General features: G+C 36.0%; 3 protein-coding genes and 1 long non-coding RNA gene across 5 annotated transcripts; 1 reads left to right on the top strand and 3 right to left on the bottom strand.

The window, feature by feature from the left end:
* Positions 1–516: 516 nt before the first annotated feature.
* On the bottom strand, positions 517–4,529 carry LOC143459580 (uncharacterized). Its single transcript, XM_076956795.1, has 2 exons — positions 2,202–4,529; positions 517–2,012 (listed from the first exon to the last, which is right to left on the bottom strand). The coding sequence occupies exons 1-2, from the start codon at positions 2,287–2,289 to the stop codon at positions 517–519; spliced, it is 1,584 nt and encodes a 527-aa protein (XP_076812910.1). The 5' UTR covers positions 2,290–4,529.
* An 8,636-nt stretch (positions 4,530–13,165) lies between these two features.
* Positions 13,166–13,998, top strand: LOC143459846 (uncharacterized). Its single transcript, XR_013117792.1, has 2 exons — positions 13,166–13,409; positions 13,571–13,998. It is a non-coding gene; the product is annotated as an uncharacterized LOC143459846 (long non-coding RNA).
* A 4,107-nt stretch (positions 13,999–18,105) lies between these two features.
* LOC143459317 (contactin-associated protein-like 4) lies at positions 18,106–21,913 on the bottom strand. 2 transcript variants are annotated; one of them, XM_076956410.1, is made up of 7 exons: positions 21,715–21,910; positions 21,480–21,637; positions 20,820–20,901; positions 20,387–20,524; positions 19,903–20,054; positions 19,521–19,656; positions 18,106–18,828 (listed from the first exon to the last, which is right to left on the bottom strand). In XM_076956410.1, exons 1-7 carry the CDS (start codon positions 21,791–21,793, stop codon positions 18,638–18,640), a joined length of 936 nt encoding a protein of 311 aa, XP_076812525.1. In that variant the 5' UTR covers positions 21,794–21,910; the 3' UTR covers positions 18,106–18,637. The 2 variants fall into 2 exon arrangements, with proteins under 2 accessions (XP_076812525.1, XP_076812526.1); XM_076956411.1 differs by lacking the exon at positions 18,106–18,828 and adding an exon at positions 19,104–19,380 and having other exon boundaries at positions 21,715–21,913.
* Positions 21,914–22,296: 383 nt separating this feature from the next.
* Positions 22,297–26,581, bottom strand: LOC143459318 (contactin-associated protein-like 3B). Its single transcript, XM_076956412.1, has 6 exons — positions 24,866–26,581; positions 24,499–24,580; positions 24,041–24,175; positions 23,705–23,856; positions 23,400–23,532; positions 22,297–22,682 (listed from the first exon to the last, which is right to left on the bottom strand). The coding sequence occupies exons 1-6, from the start codon at positions 25,097–25,099 to the stop codon at positions 22,495–22,497; spliced, it is 924 nt and encodes a 307-aa protein (XP_076812527.1). The 5' UTR covers positions 25,100–26,581; the 3' UTR covers positions 22,297–22,494.
* Between the last annotated feature and the right edge of the window lie 169 nt (positions 26,582–26,750).

Below are 26,750 nucleotides of genomic sequence, written 5' to 3' on the forward strand. Positions count from 1 at the left end.
GATTCATATTTTCTGATGACTTGACTCAACTTGAGTCAAACGTTCAAAATGATTTGACTTGGCTCGAGTTAAAGTCCAAAATAACTCGAGTCACGTGATGACAGTCATGATGGCAAAAATGGACTTCAGGTCACAAAATTGAATATTTTTCTAAAAACTTACACTTTTCTGAAAAGATTGAACCAAGTTTATATGCAGACAGCCATAATGTTATGATTACTGGTTTAACGCAACGCAAAGAGTGAAGGTAGAAAAATTTGTGGTAAATGTATTGACTTGCCGTGAATCAAGTCACAGTTCAAATTGACTCGACTTGATTTGAGTTAAAAAATTGAATTGTTTACAACACTGATTTGAAGGCTAAAACCCTTTTTTGTTTTTGCCCTAGTGTTTTCGGAAAATTTCGGTTTTGTAAGTTTTGTGTGAGGCACAATGGTTATAATTGTCCAAATTTTAAGCGCTATTTACACCTTTAAGCTTATATACTTGTTCATTACCGTTAATTCTGTTGCCATGTCAGTTCGTTGAAAGATAACCGGTATTTCTGGAGCCGTATCTACTTGTTGATGGATAACCGGTATTTCTGGAGCCGTATCTACTTGTTGATGGATAACCGGTATTTCTGGAGCCGTATCTACTTGTTGATGGATAACCGGTATTTCTGGAGCCGTATCTACTAGTTGATGGATAACCGGTATTTCTGGAGCCGTATCTACTTGTTGATGGATAACCGGTACTTCTGGAGCCGTATCTACTTGTTGATGGATAACCGGTATTTCTGGAGCCGTATCTACTTGTTGATGGATAACCGGTATTTCTGGAGCCGTATCTACTTGTTGATGGATAACCGGTATTTCTGGAGCCGTATCTACTTGTTGATGGATAACCGGTATTTCTGGAGCCGTATCTACTAGTTGATGGATAACCGGTATTTCTGGAGCCGTATCTACTTGTTGATGGATAACCGGTATTTCTGGAGCCGTATCTACTTGTTGATGGATAACCGGTATTTCTGGAGCCGTATCTACTTGTTGATGGATAACCGGTATTTCTGGAGCCGTATCTACTTGTTGATGGATAACCGGTATTTCTGGAGCCGTATCTACTTGTTGATGGATAACCGGTATTTCTGGAGCCGTATCTACTTGTTGATGGATAACCGGTATTTCTGGAGCCGTATCTACTTGTTGATGGATAACCGGTACTTCTGGAGCCGTATCTACTTGTTGATGGATAACCGGTATTTCTGGAGCCGTATCTACTTGTTGATGGATAACCGGTATTTCTGGAGCCGTATCTACTTGTTGATGGATAACCGGTATTTCTGGAGCCGTATCTACTTGTTGATGGATAACCGGTATTTCTGGAGCCGTATCTATTTGTTGATGGATAACCGGTATTTCTGGAGCCGTATTCTCTTATGCCCGATGTTGGAAAGCTGTTATTTCTGTTGCCGTATCTTCCCGAAGATTGGTAGCTGTCATTTTTATAGCTATCTTTTATGCCCGATATTGGAGAGCTGTTATTCTCGTTGCCGTATCTTCCCGAAGATTGGTAGCTGTCATTTTTATAGCTATCTTTTATGCCCGATATTGGAGAGCTGTTATTCTCGTTGCCGTATCTTCCCGAAGATTGGTAGCTGTCATTTTTATAGTTATCTTTTATGCTCGATATTGGAGAGCTGTTATTCTCGTTGCCGTATCTTCCCGAAGATTGGTAGCTGTCATTTTTATAGTTATCTTTTATGCCCGATGTTGGAGAGCTATTATTCTCGTTGCCGTATCTTCCCAAAGATTGGTAGCTGTCATTTTTATAGCTATCTTTTATGCCCGATATTGGAGAGCTGTTATTCTCGTTGCCGTATCTTCCCGAAGATTGGTAGCTGTCATTTTTGTTACTATCTTTTATGCCCATTGTTGTAGAATCGTTGTTTCCGTAGTGTTTGTGCTGCCTTGAATAGCCGTAACCATCACTTAAACCGCGACCATGGTTCCTGCGATAGTTATCATGTCCTGAAAGTCAGAAGATTTTTATGTAAGTTCAATACCTATAAATTGTTAAAGCAATAGTCTACTTTTTATTTTAATTTATTATTATAATTAATTATTATAATTATAATTTTATTAACACGATATTTTTGATTGAATAAACTAATAGGTTATAGAATCATTACATTACGATCAGTTTAACGTGTTATTTACCTGGAAAAGGGAACCAGTGTCCTGCTTTCACAACAGCTACCCAAAATACCAAAGTCAATGCAATCAACTTGATTTTGTTTGTTTTCATGATGCTTTGCTGTGACAAGATCTTGACTATTAAAATCGAGTGCTGAAGCCTTTTTATTTCTGTAGCTCCTGGGTTTTTGTAATCGCTTTTTATACGGGCTATATGTGCGAGAAATATTACGAAAGTATTGGGCTTGGTAGTTGATAAAAATAGATTTAATATATTTTTTTCGTCATTCAAATCGTGACACAACAAATGTTCCAAATAATGCGGCAGCGATTACGTAATAATTACATTCAAGCTTTAGTTCCAAGAATTAAGCCCACGTGTCATCATCATTGTTAAATGTCATCAAATCTGAAATGTCGTAATGCTAATTACTATTGATGAAAAAACAAAAAGTATCATCAATGCATTACTTTGCAACAGGAATGTAATTTGGCGGTAACTTTCTTTAGGTAAAGCACTTTATTTGTTAAGTTGCTGTTGATAGATTGTCCACTTCCTGCTGCTGGTCTGCCTTTTGTTGTTAATAAATATTTGGTTCTGTCATCCTACTTCAGTACTGTATTTTCAATAAAAATCAGCCAATGTAGCTACTGTAGTCTAATTTGTATTGCATTATAGCCTATGGTTAAGTTCTTTCTATAAACAAATATTACTTCGTTGTGCATGATGCTAATGTGTTTGAAACTACTGTTTCTATTCAAGTGGTATAGAAAATAATAGTTTAATAGAAGTAATTCTTGGTTTCAACAACACTAATTCGCAATGTACTATATCGAGAATTGCTGTTTTACATCCTCATTTGCATTTCCTTAGGTTTCATTCATATGTAGTGACGACGAAGATTTGCCAAAGATAGTTTTAGTTATTCCACTTTACCTTATATGGGCACAGTAGCATTTAAAAATTTCTGTTCGTGTTTTGTTTTGCTTGCAGCCTGTCGTGGAATTCCAAACGTGCAGCCATCATTGACGGAATTTACAAAACTAATAACTTGACTTGGCACCATTTGTGTTATAATACGTTTCGTAAGCGTCATAATAGTGTCCAAAGCATGATGTATTAATCATGATCCTATATAATTCGTAAAGATTCTAGTTAATCATTTGCATTTTAATCCAGTCATGTGAGTAGTCATCACAACGGCTGGATTCTCAGTTAAGCTGAAAAACGTAAAATATTTCATCGCATTGTGGTTGGTATTTGTTTTTCAAATTTTATGACTCATTAATAACTTAATTATTCATGCAACGATAGAATTATATAGCGACAAATCTACCATTAAGCTAATGAAACTTAAGGTTCAAAGCTCCTAGCCACGAAAAAACTCCTCTAAAACAATTGATATTTTTAAGGTTACTTATTGCGTTTACTATATACATTTATACGTATTATATTTACTTATTATATACATTTTCGTATTACACAATATAATATATAATATATATGTTTATTTACTGTGATTTTGTTTTGCGACTACGTTATCTTGTCACGACTGGAAGGCATTCAATGCACAGCCGTCATTAGAGCTCGGTGGAAACCGTCACTATCAGAAACGTTTTTTATCTCTAACAAGGTTGCCAAATTCAGACCCAAAAATTGGATTTTGTATCCAAAAAGGGAGATTGTTTATCAATTTTGAACCTAAAACTTATCTCCTAAAACTAACTGTCAAAATACATTAAAATCAAGTTTCTTGCAGACGTTTGGTAGTATTCATCAAGGACTCATCAAAATGTTTTACTACAGATGATATAAGAACCTACAGTATCAAACAAACAACTTTCATCTATTAAACACATGTTAAATTTTGTCATAAATTTCCCATGGCTTGTAAGAATGTTGTCTTTGCTTATTATAGTTTCGAAAAAGGTGAGCATTTGCCTAATTTTGACAAATTCCCTTCAAAGTTAAAAATTGGTAGAGGTGGGCAGTCGTTACTTGAAAAGTACTGTTGGTAGCCGTACCAGTACTTGGCAAAAAATGTACTGACGGTAACGGTATTCGGTACCATTTCAAAAAAGTAGTTCGCTACTTTGTCAGTAATCGGTACCGGTACTTTTTGCGTAAAAGATGCTGCTGCAAATGAAATGTTTGCCGCTATTATGCCCCCGGTAAAGAAGTCATAATACTCCAGGTGAAAACACATGTGACCTCAATCGCTTGCAATTTTACTTGACATTTTCAGATCTAAAAGAGCAACCGATGCTAAAATTAGTATTAAGGATTAATAAACATGTATTTTTGAAAACATACTTGTTAAAATTTTAAAATAATTACGTGAAAAGTACCGAGTATCGGGACCAAATGAAATTTCTTGAAAAAAGTAGGTGGGTGCAGAGATTCTGTACTTTTTTTCAATAGTACCGACGGTACCGGTTTCGGTACTGAAAAAGTACCGCTGTACAGTAATTCGGTACTATAGTACCGCGGTACTGCTCACCTATGGAAATTGGTACGTTTTTAACTTAAATAATTAAAACAGATTTAGACTTAAATGTTGTAAAAACGTGGTGTAAAAGCTTAGAAGTATTTTTAATCTTAAATCCGTTGTGTACTTCATTTTTGTAAGCAACATAAACATTGCTGAAAATAAGACCTATCAGTGGAAATAAATGTAAGCCTTTAATAATATTGCTAAATTAAGACTTTTTAATTTTTATTAATATTTTAATGCTAAAAATTTTTACTTAAATTTTAAGATAATATATTAACATATTTTTAACTTAATATTAGAATATATTAGAATTATTAGATAATTAATATACTAAAATTATATATATTATTACTATTAATATTATTAATATTATATATTATTTTATATTATACATTATTACAATATTATAAATATATTATACATTATATATTATATATTATTAATAATTACATTATTATTATTAGTTATATTAGAATTTGAATTATTATAATATTAGAATATTATTAACTTAATTTATTTTCTATCTGTATATATATATAAAACAACTGTTTTCACGACATAATACTTTGTTTTCTGCGTCACACAGAACTAAGAAGTCATGACAAGCTTTTATGAAAATTTCTAAACGGCAACGTTTCACAGAACATGGCTTATGTTCAAGAACCTTAAATAACGTTAATGATAGAAACAAAAATAACAAAATAACTCACAGTGAAATGATGTTCGATTGGTGAAATCCAGCTAAATTCCATGTATAGGTAATGGTAAACGTCAGCTTTTAAAACCATTGGTCCCATCCACCGTGACCACTGTTGGAAAGCTTCGGCTTGTAATCGTATGAGTTTTTGTACGATGGTTTCCATTAACCCCAACAGGTCTTGGTATTGTCGCATCCACGTTGGTAACCGTAAATACCATATCCAAGGTTATATCCAATGACTAGGTATCGATTATTGTAGTTACTATAACCACGTCTTAGTCCGTGGCCATGCCCACTACGTCTGTACCAGCTGCTCACACCGTAGCCACGGTTTCTGCCATAACCATTATCTCCTACAAAGCAAACACATTGCCTTATAGTTATGTTGTACAGTATGACTGTACTATCAAGGTGAATACATCAAAAATGTAGCCTATGTCCGAGTTAGAGGTTTTCAAACCAGAGTTCACCGACCACTGGGAGTCCGTAAAGTTTGTAGGTACTACGACACCTTATCGAAAGACACTTTATCGAAAGACACTTTATCGAACGTACCTTACCGTAAATACCATATCCAAGGTTATATCCAATGACTAGGTATCGATTATTGTAGTTACTATAACCACGTCTTAGTCCGTGGCCATGCCCACTACGTCTGTACCAGCTGCTCACACCGTAGCCACGGTTTCTGCCATAACCATTATCTCCTACAAAGCAAACACATTGCCTTATAGTTATGTTGTACAGTATGACTGTACTATCAAGGTGAATACATCAAAAATGTAGCCTATGTCCGAGTTAGAGGTTTTCAAACCAGAGTTCACCGACCACTGGGAGTCCGTAAAGTTTGTAGGTACTACGACACCTTATCGAAAGACACTTTATCGAAAGACACTTTATCGAACGACACCTGATCGAAACGACAGTTGATCGAAAGACACTTTATCGAACGACAGTTAATCGAGCCGACAGTTGATCGAAAGACACTTTATCGAAACGACAGCTGATCGAACGACATTTTATCGAACCGACAGTTAATCAAAACGACAGTTGATCGAACGACACTTTATCGAACCGACAGTTCAAGCAAGATTTTAGCGTGTTTCTCAAACATTGGAACAATGAGCCATTGTGATGTGCGGTCTTTGTAATGGTGTGCATTAATGAATTGTGATGTATATATCATAAAGTTGACGATTTATATTTTATATCTATATTTTATATTTGTATCATAAAGTGTTCGATTGCGCATGGCGGCCGGCCCGCCCACATATTAATAAGATATCACAAGAATACGCACGAGAATTACTAAGTACGAGATTGTCTGTACAGTAGACTAGACTAGTCATTATAGATACAAAGAGTAAGGAATTGAAGGCAAAATTTAATAGCAAGGGGCATGTCGCTGTCTGACTTTTACACAAAGTAGCTTCTTGAAAGTGGTCTTTATCCCAGCTTGACCGACAGCGCAAAATAAATGGCTTCGATGCTTGGTAGCACGTACACATGTGAATGTCTTCCACCGGGTTCAAGATGACCTTCCACGAACGAATATTAGCATTGAAGGATGGCACAATGCGTTCAGCAAGCGTGTCTCAATATCCCATCCGACGCTTCGCAGACTCGTCAAAAAAATTAAGCAGGAAGGTTCCAACGAAATGTTAATTGAACAATTGAGTGCTGGAATCGATGGCCCACCACGGAAGAAGCGCTACGACGCTGTCAACCAACGGCTGAAGAGCATAGTTGAAAATTATGACTCAACAAATATGGACATAAAAAGTTATCTTCGAGCAATTGCACACAACTTGTAATTAAATGAATGCGATTGAAATGTGCACTTCGTCAGTTGTCGTGCTTTTAACAGTGCATGTTGCCAGTTCTTTTAATAAATTGTCATTCTTTTAACAGTGCATATCGTCAGTTGTTTCAATAAATTGTGGATCTTTTAACTCTATCCTAACCAGGCTCGCGAGTTTACTAAAAAAACTAGGTGTGGCCAACCCCGCACACACATTTGCAATCGTTAATTACTAGAAACCTATGCGTCGTAGACGATGACATTATTACAGGTTAGTAGAAACATCATCTGGCTTCCTGTATACATCATAATTGTAAAACTAAAGAAAGTGAATTTAGTGTAAATTAGGTATTTCTAAAAGTGACACATTTCTATAAATTCTTCTTGTTACGCCGCGCCCCCGCTGTGAAAAGAGAACGAAAAAGAATAGTTAGTCAAGTTATTGGTGCGTAAATGAGTAATACGTTTCAATGCGGAGAGAGAGCAAAATTATATAAATATCACAATATCTCAAAAATTACAAAATCCAACTTTATCAAACAAACATGGACAGATAGCTGAACATCACAATGACCCATTGTTTCAATGTTTGAGAAACACGCAAAAATCTTGCTTGAACTGTCGGTTCGATAAAGTGTCGTTCGATCAACTGTCGCTTTCATCAGCTGTCGGTTCGATAAAGTGTCGTTTGATCAACTTTCGGTTCGATAAAGTGTCTTTCGATCAACTGTCGTTTCGATCAGGTGTCGTTTCGATCAGGTGTCGTTCGATTAAGTGTCTTTCGATAAAGTGTCGTTCGATTAAGTGTCGTTCGATAAAGTGTCTTTCGATAAGGTGTCGGGTCACGCCCGCACACAGTCATAGCAAAACGTGGCGTACAGTTGCATTGTTTGCTGTAGAAAATTGAAATTTGGTGACTTTTCATAAAAAATGTTCAGCTATCTGTCCATGTTTGTTTGATAAAGTTGGATTTTGTAATTTTTGAGATATTGTGATATTTATATAATTTTGCTCTCTCTCCGCATTGAAGCGTATTACTCATTTACGCACCAATAACTTGACTAACTATTCTCTTTCGTTCTCTTCTCGCGGTCAGCTGGTTTTCCGCACAGCGGGGGCGCGGCGTAACAAGAAGAATTTCTAGAATTGTGTCACTTTTAGAAATACCTAATTTACACTAAATTCACTTTCTTTAGTTTTACAATTATGATGTATACAGGAAGCCAGATGATGTTTCTACTAACCTGTAAAAATCTGATCAGTCTACGACGTATAGTTTTCTAGTAATTAACGATTGAAAATGTGTGTGCGGAGTCGGCCACACCTAGTTTTTATTAAACCCGCGAGCCTGGTTAGGATAGGGTTAAAAGAACCACAATTTAACGAAACAACTGACGATAAGCACTGTTAAAAGAACGACAATTGATTAAAAGAACCACAATTTATCAAAACAACTGACGATATGCACTGATACAAATATAAAATATAGATATAAAATATAAATCGTCAACTTTATGATATATACATCACAATTCATTAATGCACACCATTACAAAGACCGCACATCACAATGGCTTATTGTCTCAATGTTTGAGAAACACGCAAAAATCTTGCTTGCAGCTATTGTCAAAGTTTGTCGTTCGATCAACTGTCGGTTTGATCAACTGTCGGTTCGATAAAGTGTCGTTCGATCAACTGTCGGCTCGATTAACTGTCGTTCGATAAAGTGTCGTTCGATCATCTGTCGGTTCGATTAACTGTCGTTCGATAAAGTGTCGTTCGATAAAGTGTCTTTCGATAAAGTGTCGTAGTACCCGGTCGACCACACATAGTGTAGATAGGGGTTACTGCGCAGCTTCAACCATCGTGTATTATTAAAATGGTTTGAGGCCTTCATATAAAGGCCATAAACGTGCAACATTTGTTTAACAAGTTTTGCGAAAAAATGACTCAAATCCAACCGTAGTTTATTTGGCGATGCAAGACTGTGTTTTCTGTATAAACTCGGGTTGTTTTAAAGAATCCGCGAGCACAAAAAACGCGCGTACCCAAAACACGTCACTGATTATAGTTTCGTAATTGAGTAATTACAAAACACAGGTGGCACTGTACCCCATAAAGTCATACACAAATTGAATGCCTATATGGCATTGTGGCGCCAACTACCGCCACATAACTGTTCGATATACTTGTAAACGACAACGTCATGTCGTGCAGACATACGTAGGCCTACTGTACGTAAATTGTTTTGTTTGAATGATGAATTCATGTGATTTATTTTGAATTGATAAGATTACTAGGGCATATTATGCTGTATATTTCCTGTATCATACAGTGATTCTGGCATATAATAGTTGTGTAAAATACAAATTCTTGTGTACTTGACTGTTTGTAGAAAATTATGTAACCGTTGTACTGTGTGTGTACTGCACGTGCACACGACTCGTTAGAGAGGATATATTAGTGAAATATACTGAGTGGTATAAAAGCTCTGCTAGACACCACTCCACGAAAAACAAATCGCAGTCGGTGCAATAACCTAGTATCATATATCTGACTGCTCAATATACCGGGCTCCAAGGCAGGCACATAGCTTGCTCGTTCCGAATGACAACACGACCCAGTGACTGCTCGTTTAAAGTTTGTCCTCCATCATCAAAACATTCATATATATATGCCAGCTTATGTGTTAACTTTTGTTATTGGGGTTTCTACACGTTTCAATGTCTGCCTCATATGTAAGCTTCACAACTTTGTACAGTAGCTTTTGCACGAGTAAGACCCAGTTATGTTATTTAACAGTTGCGGTAACGCAACAGTTAAGACGTCGCCTACATTCTTTTATTGCTTGTTTTTTTTCCGCTGTTAAAAGCAATAAACATAGAATGCTTTTAGGTGATAATAAGTCTTCAGCATCAGCTCGGGACGCGAATATGAAAATATAATGTTGACCATTTTCAAGAACCTTGGAGATTTGAGATGCTTTAGAACTGTTGTGACGACATGTGTTGTAACCAGCCGTTGTTCGTGGAAAAACAACATTCTTTAAGGGATTTTGCTAAATAGGACAAACATTAATAGTATATATACTCACCATTAGTAAGAAGTGTTGGCAAAAATATAGGAACAAAACGAGGAAAAAGAAGATAAAGTTTTATACAACAAACTCTATACATAAAATATCAATACGATTAATTATTATTATTTTTTCCACAAATCATTCCAGTTTCAAATTTGGCACGCTCAATCACGTTCTTGCACAATTACATAAGTCTAACCGCAACATTTAACGCTGCTACGCGTGCTGCAATGAAATTTATTAATTGCGCAAATACAGTGAGTTGTATGCACGTTCATATATATCCTCTAGTCTATTTAATGCATCCATGTTTATATTGTTAAAAGCCTAAAACCAATGAACTTTATGTAATAGTGCAACCAACATCACAGAAACCAAACTTTGATTCGTTAGTCTTTATACAAGCCAAAAAAAGCACTATGAGGACAAAAAGTATTATAGTATGTATAGAAGATGATGAAAAACTTCTTAAAGTATTTTTATGCTTTTATAGAGTCGCCTGAAAATACTTTTGTTATAAACATCAACCATTTTTACCTTGCCAATTTGATAAATTTCCTGATACAGTTCTTACCACAACTTCAACCTCATAATCTTTAATTCGAATCATTGTTCAATCAGAAATTTGAATTGTTTAATTTTTGATGTTACAGATATACGTACCTATAATATATTAAGTTTTTCATGGAGATGTAGTTTTGTTAGTTAGTTTTCATGAAAGTAGGAATATAGTTTTAGAATTACACGATTCCTTTGTATAAATTTGAAGAAACAGAAACCTAAATTCAATGGCAGACTCAGGAAAGTGCGTCACCGCAATTCCCTTGTTGTGTATATCCTGAACAGCTGTCATGACACCTTGTCGTTTTTTCTAATGACACAAATCACTGTAGGCTATTAGGGGAGACAAGGTTACATTATATTTTACGCAAGCTTTTAATATGATTTACGGAGATTAACCTTGTAAAAAGCGTTTATGAATAAAAAAAATGTCGCAGAATAACTCATGATCACACTTAGCCTGACAGCATAGTCAACTTCACCAGGTATAGTCGTGAGTAGGCAAGAATACGCTTCAGATTGTTAGTGCACTTTATAGTCTCGTCCATCGTAACCCTTGCTTAAACGCTTCGGCTTAGGCTCGTACCCGTATGAGTTTTCGTATTACGACGGATTCCAGTAAACTTTGTATGATTGCTGCGGTCGTCGCAGCCACGGCGATAACCGCAATATGCCACATGTTCACTCTGTTATATCTTTCGTAGTGAACAAATTATCTTGTCTTTTCGTTATTGCATTACTTCCATACTTGGCACGATTACGGTGGAGAGCCCGCTTACAACTCTCCGTTAAAACCCAATTTCGATTGTGCCACCAAGTGGCAAGTTATTTGGTAAGACACTTACTGAAAGTTTAGCTACTGATAATTGGCACTGAGTTTGATTTTCGTCAATATTGACCTCGAGCGGGGAAATTCCTTTTACTTGAGTTACTCTGCAGTGTGTCACCTTGACCACCACTACCAATTACTAGTTGGTTGTTTGGTGGTTTTTTTGCCCCCTGGCTGCAAAATAATTTTTTTAATATAACTACATATAACTTAGTTGCCAAACGTTGTATACCTTGAATCTATGACAAACGCAACAAAATATTTGAGGTATTAAATTTAGTGCACGCAGAAGCAAGGACATTACAGCATAGGATTACGTATGATTGCAATACAACAAAAAACTGATTTGGTGAGTTTTCGCAATTGATATTTTCAGCATTTTTTCTTGGAACCTATAGCGCAACTTTCAAAAGGATCTTTACCTAAAATGAGTAACGTTGAACGAGGTTATGCAAAGATTACACGAATACATCCGATTCTTATTTTAGTTTTGTGCATCATGAAACCAACCAGTAAACAAAGATAAATAGAAGCCTCTATAAGGCAACGCCAAATGAGCAAACAACCCACCAAAGTAAAATGCACGTCTTCCGTTAGAGCTGCATTTAGGCCTACGTTATCTGACAATTTTCCAGAAAATAAATTGTGAACCAAAAAAGATTTGAAGTATGTCCAGATAGTTTGCAGCATGGTGACAAAATGTTAAAATATTTAATCACTTTTACGATATATATACAGTGCATTTGGCTGAACAGCGTAGTTATAATTACAATTAATTAATATTGGCTATTTATTTACGGAATCTCACTTATGAAATTAGCTCATAACCTCCAGCGCGTGACACAAAGCGCGCCAAGGAAAACTTGAAGCATGCTGCAGATTGGTATAATTCGCAGAATTGCTAACTTGGTTATTTTTTCAGTTCGTGATTTATTTTAAATGATGGTGGGGTTATACTCAAACTTAGCGCATCGCGTGCGTCCCTTCATGCAGTCAACTGGTTAAAAAAAGAATGCACGGTAGCAGCATTTAAATTCCGATGCTGCTACTTTGCAAGGACACCAACAAGTTAATATGATACTAATATGTATAACTTAGGCATAAAATTCTACGTCAAGTTAAAACGTAAACTTGTATAGCGCTGTACATAGGTATAAAGGTATACCATTATCTTCTTACGATCTTCTTACATTGGATAACAATCTGGTTATTTTTCATGTAAGTTATAAATCTCAATCACCTGCAAATATTTTCACGGTCACATTTTCTAAATAAAATTCAAGCAAAGAAAACATCTGAAAACCTTTCTTGAGCGGACATTAACCAAACGTTTTGTGTGGTTGGAAAAGTGTTGAATTTGTATTTTGGTATGCAGCGCACCAACCAAATAAAACCAAAAAACTTGTTTGCAAAGTAAAAGAAATTTTGGAACAATCGTGCAAAGCCCACATTATTAATTTTTTTCAGGCTTAAAACTCTTACACCGAACCACGTTCGAGGACCAAAAAAGACGTAATTTCCAATGTATTATTCAACCTATGCCAAGTAGATGATTTTGCACACATAGTTAGTTATTTTCGGCAACTTCATTACGTGTATAAATAGGGTTGTCTCCAGAGCATAGTGCATCAGACGTTTCAACAGGATTTCTTGATCTATAAATCGTCGAAGACATCAAGCAAAGCACCATGGGAGCTAGCAAGATTATCTTTGTTTGCTTGGCTTTAATATTCTTGCTTGTTGTTGTGGATGCGTCAAGATATCACCGTAAGCTTAGAAATTCGATACAAAGATTATGTTGAATTAAGTTAGAAATAATGTAGACTAAGAGTGTTATTGTACTTAAAAAAATTTCTTTATAAATATACCAATATTTTAACTTTTAATTACCCGTATAATGGAACGTTAAAACAGTAATTCTCTTTCAGATCACGGCAGTCACCGGGGTCATAATCCACATAGGAGGCAGTACAATTACAATCCCAGTTACTACAATACAGGATACCGTCCCAGCTACTATCGCCGACCATATGGAAATTCATTACTGTACAATTACTTTTTATATAAATACCTGGCCGGAAGACCTCTGTTTAGAAATGGTGGAAATGGTGGAAATGGTGGAAATGGTGGAAATGGTGGAAATGGTGGTAATGGTATGAATGGTATGACTGGCTAATGGACTAATGGTGGAGTTTAACAAACACCTTGCTTGCCGAATTTGCCCTGACCGATCGTTAATGTTTTTCTGCTGCATTTGGATCTTCCATTTACTTTCATTTTACGACAAAGAATTAATGTAAAATTAAATGCTTTATGTTTCATCATTCTGCAAAATACAAGCCGGTCATCATGCAAACCTTTTGCTGGGTTGGTGCAAATGGTTGAATGTTATTTTGCCATGCGCAATAATGCAACAGTTCTAACAAAACCTAAATTGACTCTTCTGATTAATTAATTTCTTTGGCATGAAAATTACCAAGTAATCTATTTTGTGCTAAACATTAATTTACACGATGCACTGCCAGACGCAAAAATCAATGATAATTGTAAACAAAAATTTAAGTAAGCTTGTAAATAACTAAGAAAAAGTGGCCTTTCTAAGTCTTGGAAGTCCTATGTCAAATATAAGGGATAAGTAAGGGTCTTTGTAAAGATATTCTGATGCCAAGATAGGGCGTTTAAATACGCAGAAAACAATGAAATGTGCAAAATAATAATAATGCAAGAATTAAGTCAAACGTAAATTTGGCAAACCCAGGAGGTCGAAGTAAACGAATTAGCTGCATGAAAAGTAATGAGTTGATCACAAGAATAATCTCTCAAAACAAGGTTATTAACACATAGACAGTAAATAATTCTCTTTTTATATTTTACAACCATTGTGTCAAACTATCAAATGCATGAAGTCACTCCAAAAAGACAAACTTTCAAGTTTATTTTGGTACAGGTTGTGCACAATAAACTAACCAATGTGAAATATAGAGCACAACAGCAATTTAAAAATTTTTTTATTGTCATTCTAATTTTATCTATCATTGCAACTCCCTTACTTGACTCTTTATTAATGACCGTCTAGCGGTGGCTTTATAGTCAATAGACTTGATTATACAAAAGGTTTTGTTGGTTGTTGCAGTTAAGGATGCGTGGTACTGAACAATGGAGCTATTGCACTGATGTTTTTAAATAATTTATAAAACGATTTAATACTTTGCGTAATCGTGGCGTGGTAATCAAACATTAAATAAACCTAAAAATGTTCCGACTAAGGTCACGTTCCAACACGTTCACTTAGAGTGAGTTCCTAACAATTAAGACATTATTGTTGTTTCTTGTCTGTTAGCACTTGTGTTCGTTGCCTCATTATTTTGCAGCAATCCAGACGCAATGCGTTCGTTTAATTACATTTTTACATGTTTCCTTCCTCTGCCAGCAAGGCTAATCCCAGAATGTTTAGCAATCCTTTGGTCCTAATATAAGAAGAGAGCTGCGACGTGTAAGAGGAGAGAGGTTTGTTCGGTGTAGACGCCTTATAGTGTCCTGTTTCGACAAATGTTCTCTCTCTCTCTCTCTTTCTCTCTCTCTCTCTCTCTCTCTCTCTCTCTTTCTATAACTGTCTAATAAGCTGTGACAATGACTTTACATGGAAGATCATTAATGTATTAGTAGTATTATTGCGCTCAGTTAAGAAAAAGTTGTCGAACACCCTATTAGTATTTGAAGCAGCAACGGACGCTCGACTCGGATACGAAATGAACTTTACGGTTGTCTACAACTGCTGCACGAAAGCGGAAGACATTTCTTGTATGAATTTGAAAAGTTACCTTACACTGTCTGCCTGAAGCCTGAAGACAAGAGACTTAAAAACTTACAAGAGTCTTACTTATCATTATTGCTAAAGGGCTTGCGGGACCGAATTTTGGCACAGACAATCAGAGCTGAATTAGCTGGAAGTTGAGATTTTTACAAGGCTGCTAATTTGGTTATTACAGTCGACAGTCAAGGCAACAATACTTCTCCGGTCAACAATGGAATGAAAGAAACTAATCCGGAGTGCTGCCGACAAAATTACAGCTATACCTTGCACGACTTCCCAGCAACAATGCGTGACGAAATCTGTCCAACTCATATACATCCTCAGAGATTCGAAAAGAATTAATTGTTTTACATGTAGTAATACGCAGCATATTCAACGTATAATTTTAAACAAGTGAAAAATAACTGGCCAATTCGATGATTGCGAGATTCCCCGATGATAATGCTGTCATCACGCGTCAAATACCTTTCAACGGCGACAGAGAAAACCGCCTTACGTCAATTGACTTCCTGATGCTCATGAAGAGAACACTTAACAAGTTACGACGGACACAGAAGCAAAATCATGTAATAACCTCAGCTTTCCAATGGCTTCAACGGAGAAAAATTCTCTCCCGACGGGCGTTTCGATGAGTTTTACGGATGGGGTCGAATTCTTCCCAACTGACACTACTGGATGGTGTCCTTCATCAACAAGTCACGAAACCTTCACAGCTTGGCTTTACTTGTAAGCCAGTTGGTGACACCGGACGTCCTAGTCTCATATAGGCCTAGCAGAAAAATTCTTCTGGCCATTCTGGCAACAAGGTGTTTCAAACCACTTCCGCTCTTCTGATTTTTGCTAACGAAGTAAAATAGCGCGTACTAGCTTTGATGTCAGCAACAAAGTCTAGTCTTTCCAGCATATCGAGCCATCCAAGGCGTTTTACCTCTCACGGCTTCCAGTTTTCAGTATATCTTAGTGGTCTGCGCTTAATACTAGCTACAATTTGACCCAACAATTACGAACTATATTTCCGAGCAATTAGTCCAATTACTGCAGATATATTTCGCAACATTTTTGCATTGTGCCAAAGAGTTTAAGATCATGTTGAAAACATTATTTTGTTTTTTCTTCGGATAAGTAAAAATTTTACCCTCTTTTTGTGCTTTTTCTTTAATTACTTTTTTTGTTTTTTCTATTTCATTTTTCTGAAATAACCACTTTAATGTTTATGATCATTTTATGTTTACATTCCAAATCACACATAAATCAAACCTTTTAAATATTTCAATGTAATATTATTTCTTACATTAACTTTGTAAAAATTTGAAAAATATAAAATGCAGTAAAATATAAAATTATTCCGGCAACAAATGGTTTGGATGACAGTTTGGAAGCAGTGAGTAACAAAGTCATCGAAAATACCTTCCCTTTTTGTATTTCTTAGGTTTGTACTTGTATTCATATGAGCCTTTGCACGGTTTACAACCATAGTAGCCGCTATGCGGACGGTATCCGTAGTGTCCGTAGTATCCATCCGAGCCTCTTTGGTGTACTTGCCGGTAGCCATGTCCTGAATAGTTATATCCGTAACGTCTCGGATGGTATCCATGGTTTCTGTCATATCCTGAAAACGAAAAAGTAGAAATTAGCATCAGCAATCTTGAAAATTGTTTTACCTTGCAGCGTTTCGTTTATAAATGTAAAATATTTCTAATTCAATGTAGTAAACCTAAAATTAAAAATTATTTTGTTGACGAGATTAATTTTTAACACATGCACCCCGAAATTTTTTATCGTTTTATTTTCAACATAAATATTTGTGGTAAAAGAAATACAGTACATCTGTATTTTCACCAGAATTTCTAGTATTTTTAGCTACTTGCAGATATCAATTTATTAAGATATGTTAACTTTATTATTCACCTCGAGGACCATTACCAGCTTCCACCATAATAACCAATAATATTAAAGTCAAGCAAACAAAGGTAATCTTGATAGCCCCCATGGTGCTTATTTTTGCTCGTAATTGTCGATGAATCAAAGTTTGCTTCAGAAAACTTGACGGCACAACTTCAACCCGCGCTTGTGTATTGTTCGTTCAAAAGATTGTCGGTCTTTATATAAAGATTGCGATCGTGTAAAAGTTGTTTAACAAGTTTAGCAAAATCATTGGACTTGTGCAGCAACATGTGGTGAAGCCAGATTTTATTATTGTATCGCTAAAAGATCGTCATTTTGTGTGATGTATTTGAGACAGATGTGATTACAAAGCCTGTATGCTAATTAAGTGTTGGATCATATTTCTTTATGACAATTGTTTTTGGCTGTAATATTTTATTGCAATCGGTTTTATATATTTTCAATTTTAGTGACCATTAGGTTACTGTATTTATAAAATAAGATTACCCACATAAAAATACCTACACTCAGTTTTTTTTTGTTTAAAATGTTTACTTTCTTAAAGTTTCTGGGCGTTTTTAAACATATTTTAACTTACATGTACAGTTTACGCTTTAATTTTACAGAAAAAGCCTGGTAATATAACGATAAGTAACGAAACCTAATTAATCAATAAATTATTATTAATAAATATTTTTCGAATAAATTGTTTCGTTGTCATTATAACTTTGACAAATATCATATCGTTTGGATAAAAACATAAAATTTCATATGTCCAGCTTGTATTTACATTTTTCAAATGACGACGATTCGCACAAACTTTTACCATGACTTGCATTAGCTCTAAAAACTTATATGAAAGAAAATATGGCTAAATGACATGCAGAGAGAAAAGTTCGCTATTGGTCTGAATAAGCAACACGGTGTGTTACCATTATTAGTAAACCCTCTTCCGTAATCCTTGTTGAAACGCTTCGACTTATGCAGGTTTTCCATATCTTGTTCGCTGATACACCGCGATCATTTTGGATGCTACTATATATACGTAGTATATACGCGTCGTAGTTACGTCGGTAAACATAACCACTATATTTCCATCACTTCCACGGTAATATCGGTTCGTCACGGTTCATCGTGTCTGGTTGGCTTCGGTTTGAATATCAATTGAAGTGAGTTTTAAATGGTTTACGGTATACAACATTACGCTATAAAATGCATGGCTATAGAACAAAACTTTTATTTTGCAGACAAATGGGCAAACATGAGTGCGCTTTGTGTTTATATCTGTACGATATTTCTAATTAATACCAGTACATATAAGCGGACCAAGAGTGTGCCAAGCCTTTTCGGAGTCATCCCCATTGTCACCAAAGAGCAAGCCAGTAACCGGCAGGTCCGGCTTGTGAGTTAGGTCACCATCGTCGACGTACTGCTGAGAGGTACTGCCGTTGTCACAGTTGCATGACCTGCTACTAGTTGCACACGTTCCTAGCAAAAATATTTCGAAAAAGTTAAGTATGGACAGTTGAGCATTATGACGGCTTTATTTATAAGCCAGTTTTTCTTTGGACAAAGTTGTTTATGAAATTTCGCATCGAGAACATCTACACTCTACACTCTACAGTATACGTCATATTGGCTTCAGGTCTGTCAAACCGCTTAGCAATGCAAAAACGATCGAATTAGATGTAAGCAACCTTTTGACACTTCCGCTTGTCATATTAAGATGGTTGCAATGTAGCTCTAGCGTTTCAGAGAAAAAAGAGAATTGCAAGCTTTTTTAATATTTTTGCCAATTACAAAACGTTCGGCGGTCGAATTACAAATAATGTGAACTCGGTGTGTAATTTGTGTAAGGTTTTCACACCGAAGCACTCAAAACAGGACACTTTTCATTTCTTTTTCATTCACAGAACAAGACACTTTTCAGATAAAGCAATTTATTTTTGTCGTTTGTTTATGTTTTTATAGCGATGCGCTTTGTTGTTGTTGTTGTTGTTATAATTGAGTATGATGCGGCCAAACGTAGCTTCGTTGCATCTGTGAAACGAGGGAAAACTACAAGTCCTCTTAAAAAAGAATTGCTCTTACGAACGCAGGCTAATTCACAAACAAATGATTATCAAATTATGGCACGCCAATTCATGACTTTCAAAACCTCTTCTCAAAAACTTATATACCTGTCAGACCGCAGGCGCAGCCTATTTCATCCGGTGTCACTCCACCCCAATATGTTTTAGCAGTTGCGTTGCGCGATACCCAAGCTGCAATTGATGGGTTTCGATTTAAGAACGGTTGAACTCCAAGACATCGGAGCTAAGCGGTTAAAACAACATTTTGAAACTACAAATACAGTATTAAGGAAGCAATAGATCAATTCTGGGACAATGTATACGTCATGACAGCACAATAAGCTTAGCATGTCAGAGTGTGGCAATTTGCACCAATTTTACGTTTGTTAACATATTTTTGTACATGACGGTCCTGTTACCATTAAGGCGGACATGGACGACAAAAAATAACGAAGCATTAAAGATAGCATTATATATTTTAAAGAATTACCTTTATGAATTGACGACAACTGGTAGATACATCTACCAATGCAGCTACTTGGTCAATGCTTAGCTGGTAATCAACTTTTCGATTGTAACATCGGCTTGGTTCGCATTTTGAAATTGTGATTTCTGTCTCAGAATCATGATGGACAATGGTTTCTGAAAGTTTTACAAGTAAAATTTAATCCGGCATTTTAGCATCTTGAAAAAGAATGCTTTCAGGTCTGTGCTCGCAAGTAATCAAAATCAACACATTTTCAAAATAGCCAAGTGTGTTCAATAATAGTTCTACGTATAGCAATAGTTCTAGTTCTACGTATAATAGTTCTACTTATGTATAGCAATGACAGCCTTACTACTACATATTAGTATAAATCCTTTCACCGGGATATTTACCAACAACTATTCTTTAATTTAAGGCCAACTTGATTTTGAACTTGCCCATCACACTAGAAAGTAATGATGAGATTGTTAGCACGTTTTTAGCTTACCTGCTACGCCATTGCTGAAATCACAAGATACAGAAAATGGCAGCACCCGAAACGGGTTGGGAGATATAATGTAACGCCCAGACGCTGTATGAGCAGTTTCGTTGACTTCAGCGCACGACCTGGGGATTGCTTGATTATCTAAAAATAAATTTGCCCTAAGAAAAGAAATTGCGTGATTGGAGTTATGTGACATGTCTGATATGGCATATGAAATAGGGGAACATGAAAATATGAAATGTCAGAAATATTTTTGACAAGGAAATACATATGACTCTTTAAACGCTACGACCATTATGAGTTTTTAATGAACAGCATTTTTGTGCACCGCTGAATATCCCGCCACGTTAAATCATATAGCAATAACTTATAATGCCGAATGCAATGCTATGATAAAAATTTAAGTAGAATAGGCTATAGAGAATTTTAATTCCACCTAGTCTTTGTCGTAATTCAGCAACTTCTTGTTTCAATAAACTGAGCTCATTTTCTATTTCTTCATTTGTTCCAGGCTCTCCCTTTACATAAGGTTACAAATGATATTTCTCAGTAAATGAACATCCCAAATCATCCACCGTCTGTATACCCTACCATACATTTAATCTTTACTTCACCCCGTTAACTGTTAGTTAATGGCATGAACACTGAATGCGTTCTTTGAGTGGAAAAGAATTTGAGACAAATGTTTAGTGCAAAAATCAATGCTATGCATCTTTGTCTTGGAAAATTGTACCTTTGTAATTGCATTGTTCGCTAAATAAGCATTTTTGAATAAGCCTACTCTTCTTTAATCATTGATGCAGGGTGTGTCTTTTGCCACCATCTGAATACGCTTGTTTTAAATACTGCAGAAAGAGGGTTAAGTTGTGTCCCTGAAACAGAATTTGTGCGACCCACACACCCCAACAAAGAATTGGTTTGCTTCGGCACTGTTGGGATGTAACCGGTAGAGGCGAAAAGATGTGTTTTTTGCACCAAATATCTTCTAATGTTTGTGTTATTTTTTGACAAAAATTAGGCCCAATTAAACAAATCTAGACCGCAACAATAGGGCCTACCTCACCAGCTCTTTACTCCAGGCTAATACGTCCTATACCTGTGATCCCTTGTCGCCTTTTGGTCCAGCTTTTCCACGGTAACTCCCTTTAAAGCTTCCTGATTGGTTGCCGTTTTCTACTCCTGGGAAAAAGCTTTCTCCTCCGCAGTGATAGTGGATGTTGGTTACACCCGTGCAGGTTCGATCATCACCTGGCGCTTGACCGTTCACATAAGCAAGAAGATTTGTTACCAAAATTAGAGTAAGTCGTTGCATTTTTGAAACAGCCATATACCTTCAACCACATCAGAGACTGACAGCATGCACTGTAACGAGTAAGTAAACTGAATATAATTTAGGGTTTGTTTTGTCATAGGTGTGCTATTAGGCAGCTTTGTACATTAATCTCAACGCTTCTGTTTGATTTGAAACAACTAATTCCTTTTCTTACATAAGCTAAATCAAAAAAGCAAATTTCACCAGGGTCGGTTTGCATGGTTAAACCAGAAATATATTTCACCTATATAGCCTACCGCTATAGTGGTCGTATTGACCCAGTGGTTGTTTGCCTCTATACTGACCGCTGCTTGAAGTGCTGATCAAGGGTTGTTGTAAACGCTAATTCTTTTCTTACATAGGTTTAAAACAGCTGGTTAAATTTAAGAAAGGAAGTCCCATTGAACCACGCACTTCTCATAAAAGACTGCAACACAGGGAGTTAAAAGGTTTGCTGATGATACCTTTTAGCAGGAAATGAGTAACGCTAAACTAATTGTTTTCAAAAAAGGAAAGCAGCAAAACGTGACCGAAAAAACCTGCGTTTGGCTAATGTCTACCTGCACATCAGAAAATTGTACCTCACAATGAATGCACCCAGCCAATGAATACTCAATACATTTTGCAAAATGTGCCTTGTAATATAGTTTGTGACACGCTTCAGAAAGTCGTATACAGTATACTGTATTATAGTTATACCGAAGAAAATATGTACAGTATGTATAAATACTATATTAATCGGTTTGACGTGATGATGCAAGAGCCATTTCAAAACTTCGGTTTAAAAATCATTTAAAATCTATGAACTTCCACTGCAAATCAGTGGACCAAGGGTGTGCCAGCCTCTTTCAGATGTGCCTCCATTGTCGCCGAATTGCAACTCGGTAACTGGTAGAGAGTTTCCATCGGTCAAGAAACCTTCATCAACGCGCTGTGCAGTGCCGCCACGATCACAGTTGCAAACGTCATTTTTCCGAGAACACGTTCCTTGGTTAAGTATAACAGCAAACGTAGTTTTTATAAAAAGCATCGCAAGGTGTTTAATATCCATAGGGTGGCAGTACCACGGTACTGTAGAACCGAATTACTGTACCGCGGTACTTTTTCAGTACAGATACCGGTAAAATACCCAATAACTTTTTTCAAGAAATTTCAGTCCGTCCCGGTACTCGGTAGTTTTTACGTAACGGTAGTTTTAACAAGTATGTTTTCAAAAATAAATGTTAATTATTCCTTAATACTAATTTTAGCATCTGTTGATTTTTTCTAATCTAGAAATGTCAAGTAAAAATTGCAAGCGATTAACGTCACGTATGTTTAGACATTGAGTAACCTTTACCGGGGACGTAGTAGCGGCAAACATTGCATTTGCAACAGCATCTTTTACAAAAAAAGTAGCGGTACCGACAAAGTACCGAACTACTTTTTTAAAATAGTACCGAAATCGTCGGAACATTTCTTGCCGAGTACCGGTATCGTTACCGACGGTACTTTTAAAGTACCGACTGCCCACCTCTGATAATATCTAAAAATTGACGTAGGTCGAAGTATTCTTTTATAAAGGTTAACGAGCAATTCAAATAAGTGAACTAAAACTTGGCGAATTTATTGACTTGTGATAACGCTTTGGTGTGTTAAAGTATTTTCATTTTATGAAAACTCTGATGACAATAACCACTTCAAAATGAAAAAAATGGTACCTACCTGTTATTCCACAAGCGCAATAACCTTCCTGATCTGATCCGCCCCAGTTGCGCATTGCGGTACCGTCACGTGAGATCCACGTTGCTTGTGATGGGTTGAGGTACAAATGCGGCTCAACCCCAATGCAACGAAGCTGTGTTTAAATTATGCGGGGTTGCTGGTATGGCAAAGGAGATTAAACAATGTAAATCTACGCTAAGAAATCGAATTTATAACTGCTCCTGTGAATGGTACCTGCAATGAAACCATGAGGAAAAAGATCGTCTCATCACAACACATAACATAAAAAACGACAGATATAATACTTTTATGAATTGTTTGCACTCCGATGACGCTCTTATCAATGCAAAAATTTGATGTAGTGTTTGTGGGTATCTTATTTTACGTTTGTAACATCTTGCAGGTTCGCACTTTCCAATGGCAATCTCGTTCGTGGAGTCATGCTCGACCACCGTTTCTTGAGAATCGAGAGAAAGAGAATTAATTTACCATAGTCTACTGTCATTGGTCGGTTTTAGGTTAATATTTAAGAAAATGAATAAAAGCAATATTGTTATATATGTTATATATTATGTTATATATTATTAAAAGTATTATTGGAGAAGAAAAGTGGATAATCTGCGTTTCAATAATAGTTATACCTGCTCGTTCTCCAGAAAAGTTACAAAATACTGAAAACGGTGGAATTCTTTCAGAATCAGGTGATATCACATAAATCCCACTTTCTCGCCTAGATTCACTGACCTCGGCACAGGTTCTAGCAAACGACTGTCGATCTGAAAAAAGATATTGTTTTTTTATAAGTTTCATTTTAAGTGTCCGTTTTCAGTTATTTTCGAAAAAGCATTTCTCCTGAATTCTGTAAGTAACCTTGAAAAACCCGAAACAATATTTTTCCTAAATTACATTTGGAAAAAACGTTTTGCATTTCACATCGATTTATTTTTAGCATGAAACAATTTTTATGTATTTTCAGAACGCATGAAGGAATGTCAACTTGTCGTTATCAAGAATGCTGGCGCTAATACTTAATAAGTCACGAATGTTTTGTATAACAAGCACTGTGGTAACAAGAAATAGATAATGTAAAGATCCTTACCTATTTTTTGGCTCAAAGCAGACACCTGACTTCTAAGATTTTGTAATTCCCGCAGTATGTCCTCGTTAGTGCCCGGTTCACCCTAAAACACAAGAAGAGCCAATAAGTGCTTTTAACTGCGTGAATTGACATTAATTAAAATATTTTCCTCCCAAGTGGTGATAAAAAATTTATTTTATTTATTAACACTCTTCGATTACAATACTATCGCAAAAATTGTGGCATTTTACGTTTGCAACATTTTACACTACTTCACTGTTCTATTAAAAAGATCTAGGTTGGTCAAACACATGAATATTATACTACAAGTAATCACTAGTTAGTATAGCAAATGATACATTTAAATTATTGATATAAGTTGACTAACTTTAAGCCCTTTCTCCCCTTTAAAGCCTCGAACTCCAGATTTTCCAGGTCGGCCCTGCTGAGAATTTGAAAACCTTTCTTCAGATCTACGATTTTCATCAACGAAGTCATTGGAGCCACAATGATAGTGAATATTGGTTGGACCGGAACACCTCATCATATCTGATTGAGGTTGACCAGTTGCGGTGTTAAACAGCAGAAATATAAAACAAGCTACGATCATTACTTCTGGCATTTTAGATTATCTTCTTTGCAGGTCAAATTTAACACTTCCAAAATCAAATTAATTCTGAAACTTTAGATTCGTTGGAACCTTAAGATTCGTTGGCTTTTGTATTTCGCTACAAAAGATTAGAGTACGGTAGGTCACGGATATGCTTCCTCATCCGGCCCGGAAAGCTAGCTTTGAGTATCTACAATATTGCTCTAAACATAAAGGCTTGTTTCAGCAGGGGTACTTAAAATGTCTCAATGGCTTCCAGAATAGTCTTTTCTTAATAGCCTCTAAAACGAAATGTGGATATAGTCATAGCAAACGAAACTGAAACCGAGCAATTGACCAGCGATAATCTTCCCACAATGGATGACAGACTAGCAAGTTCATGTACTGACTGGCTTAATCGTAAAGTATTGACTCGTGTCTTTTTCTATAAAATTGTGTGTATGACTTGACCTCAGTCAGCTTTCGTTGATGTTTCAGCATAAAAGTAAAACAAATTATTCGTTTTTCTTACAAATTCACCCAAAAATAACTTAAAAATTTAAGTTTTTTGCCTGCAAACGTGTTTGGAGCAGCAAAACGAAGCAAATCTGCAAAAATTCCAAACGTTGCTTGTTGAAAGAAACAGTATTTTTACTTTCCGTAAGGAATGAGTCAGAATCAAATTTGAATCGAGTCACTTCTACCTTGACTTGTGACTTGAGATTAACGACTTGGTTACGGCTCTGCTGACTGCGTTAAATATATGCATGATACTTGGTTCTTCAGATTGGGTTGATGAGTGATTGAATCAAAAAGCTTATTTACCTTTAATATGTAATTAAGTGCTTTATAGCCTTGCCCAAAGTCACAACATATCCCTTTGGTTTTAAAGCAAAAAACGTTGTTATTAAACAAACCCACGTTATATCTGACATGATCCTTCCCTAACTAAAGCCTAAACTTCAAAAATTGAATTATTTTTGTTTCAAGGTACGTTCATTTTTAACTTTTCAGTGCAATATAAGTTTAAGATTAAAAAAACGCAAGGGCATTCCTCATTAATTACCATACTGCAAGTGTACGACACAGAAAACCATACACGTGAATGCAAAAACGGAGAGTCAAATAACTGACATTCGTAGGCTATAAAACAGCAGTAATCTAACCGAAAAGGTAACGTTCTAGACTGGAAAAGACAAAGAAAGAAAAATTTGGCTCAGATCGATGTATGATTGTACTGTAATTCTACGTGTTGTAATCAAAATGCCCTTTTTACGTCATGTAGCCTACATTTATTCGTTACTTTACCACTACGACGACTTAATTAAATGCCGATCTTAACATCTGCGCAAACGAAATTGTAAGTTGTTATAAGCAGAAATGTTATCACGTTAACGCCAGTATTTGCTTTTCTTCAACTTGAATATTTAAGTTGCAGAAGTCTTGCTATAGGCTTAGCTTACAGGTTTACTTCACTAGGAAAACGTCTCCTTCTTTCTCAAAGCTATTATGGTTCAATGAACGCCACCAACAAAACCAAGAACTTGTTATTGTGATTTCCGGTATTGCGCCTCGGGCCAGGAAGCTCTGTATTGATAGTACTTAAAGTTACGAGCAAGTCCAAATCAAGTTGACTTCAAATAAAAGAGTTGTCAAGAAATAGGCTATGCAGGAAAAAGAATTT

The sequence above is a fragment of the Clavelina lepadiformis genome, chromosome 5, assembly GCF_947623445.1.
Source record: "Clavelina lepadiformis chromosome 5, kaClaLepa1.1, whole genome shotgun sequence".
Lineage (NCBI taxonomy): Eukaryota > Metazoa > Chordata > Ascidiacea > Aplousobranchia > Clavelinidae > Clavelina > Clavelina lepadiformis.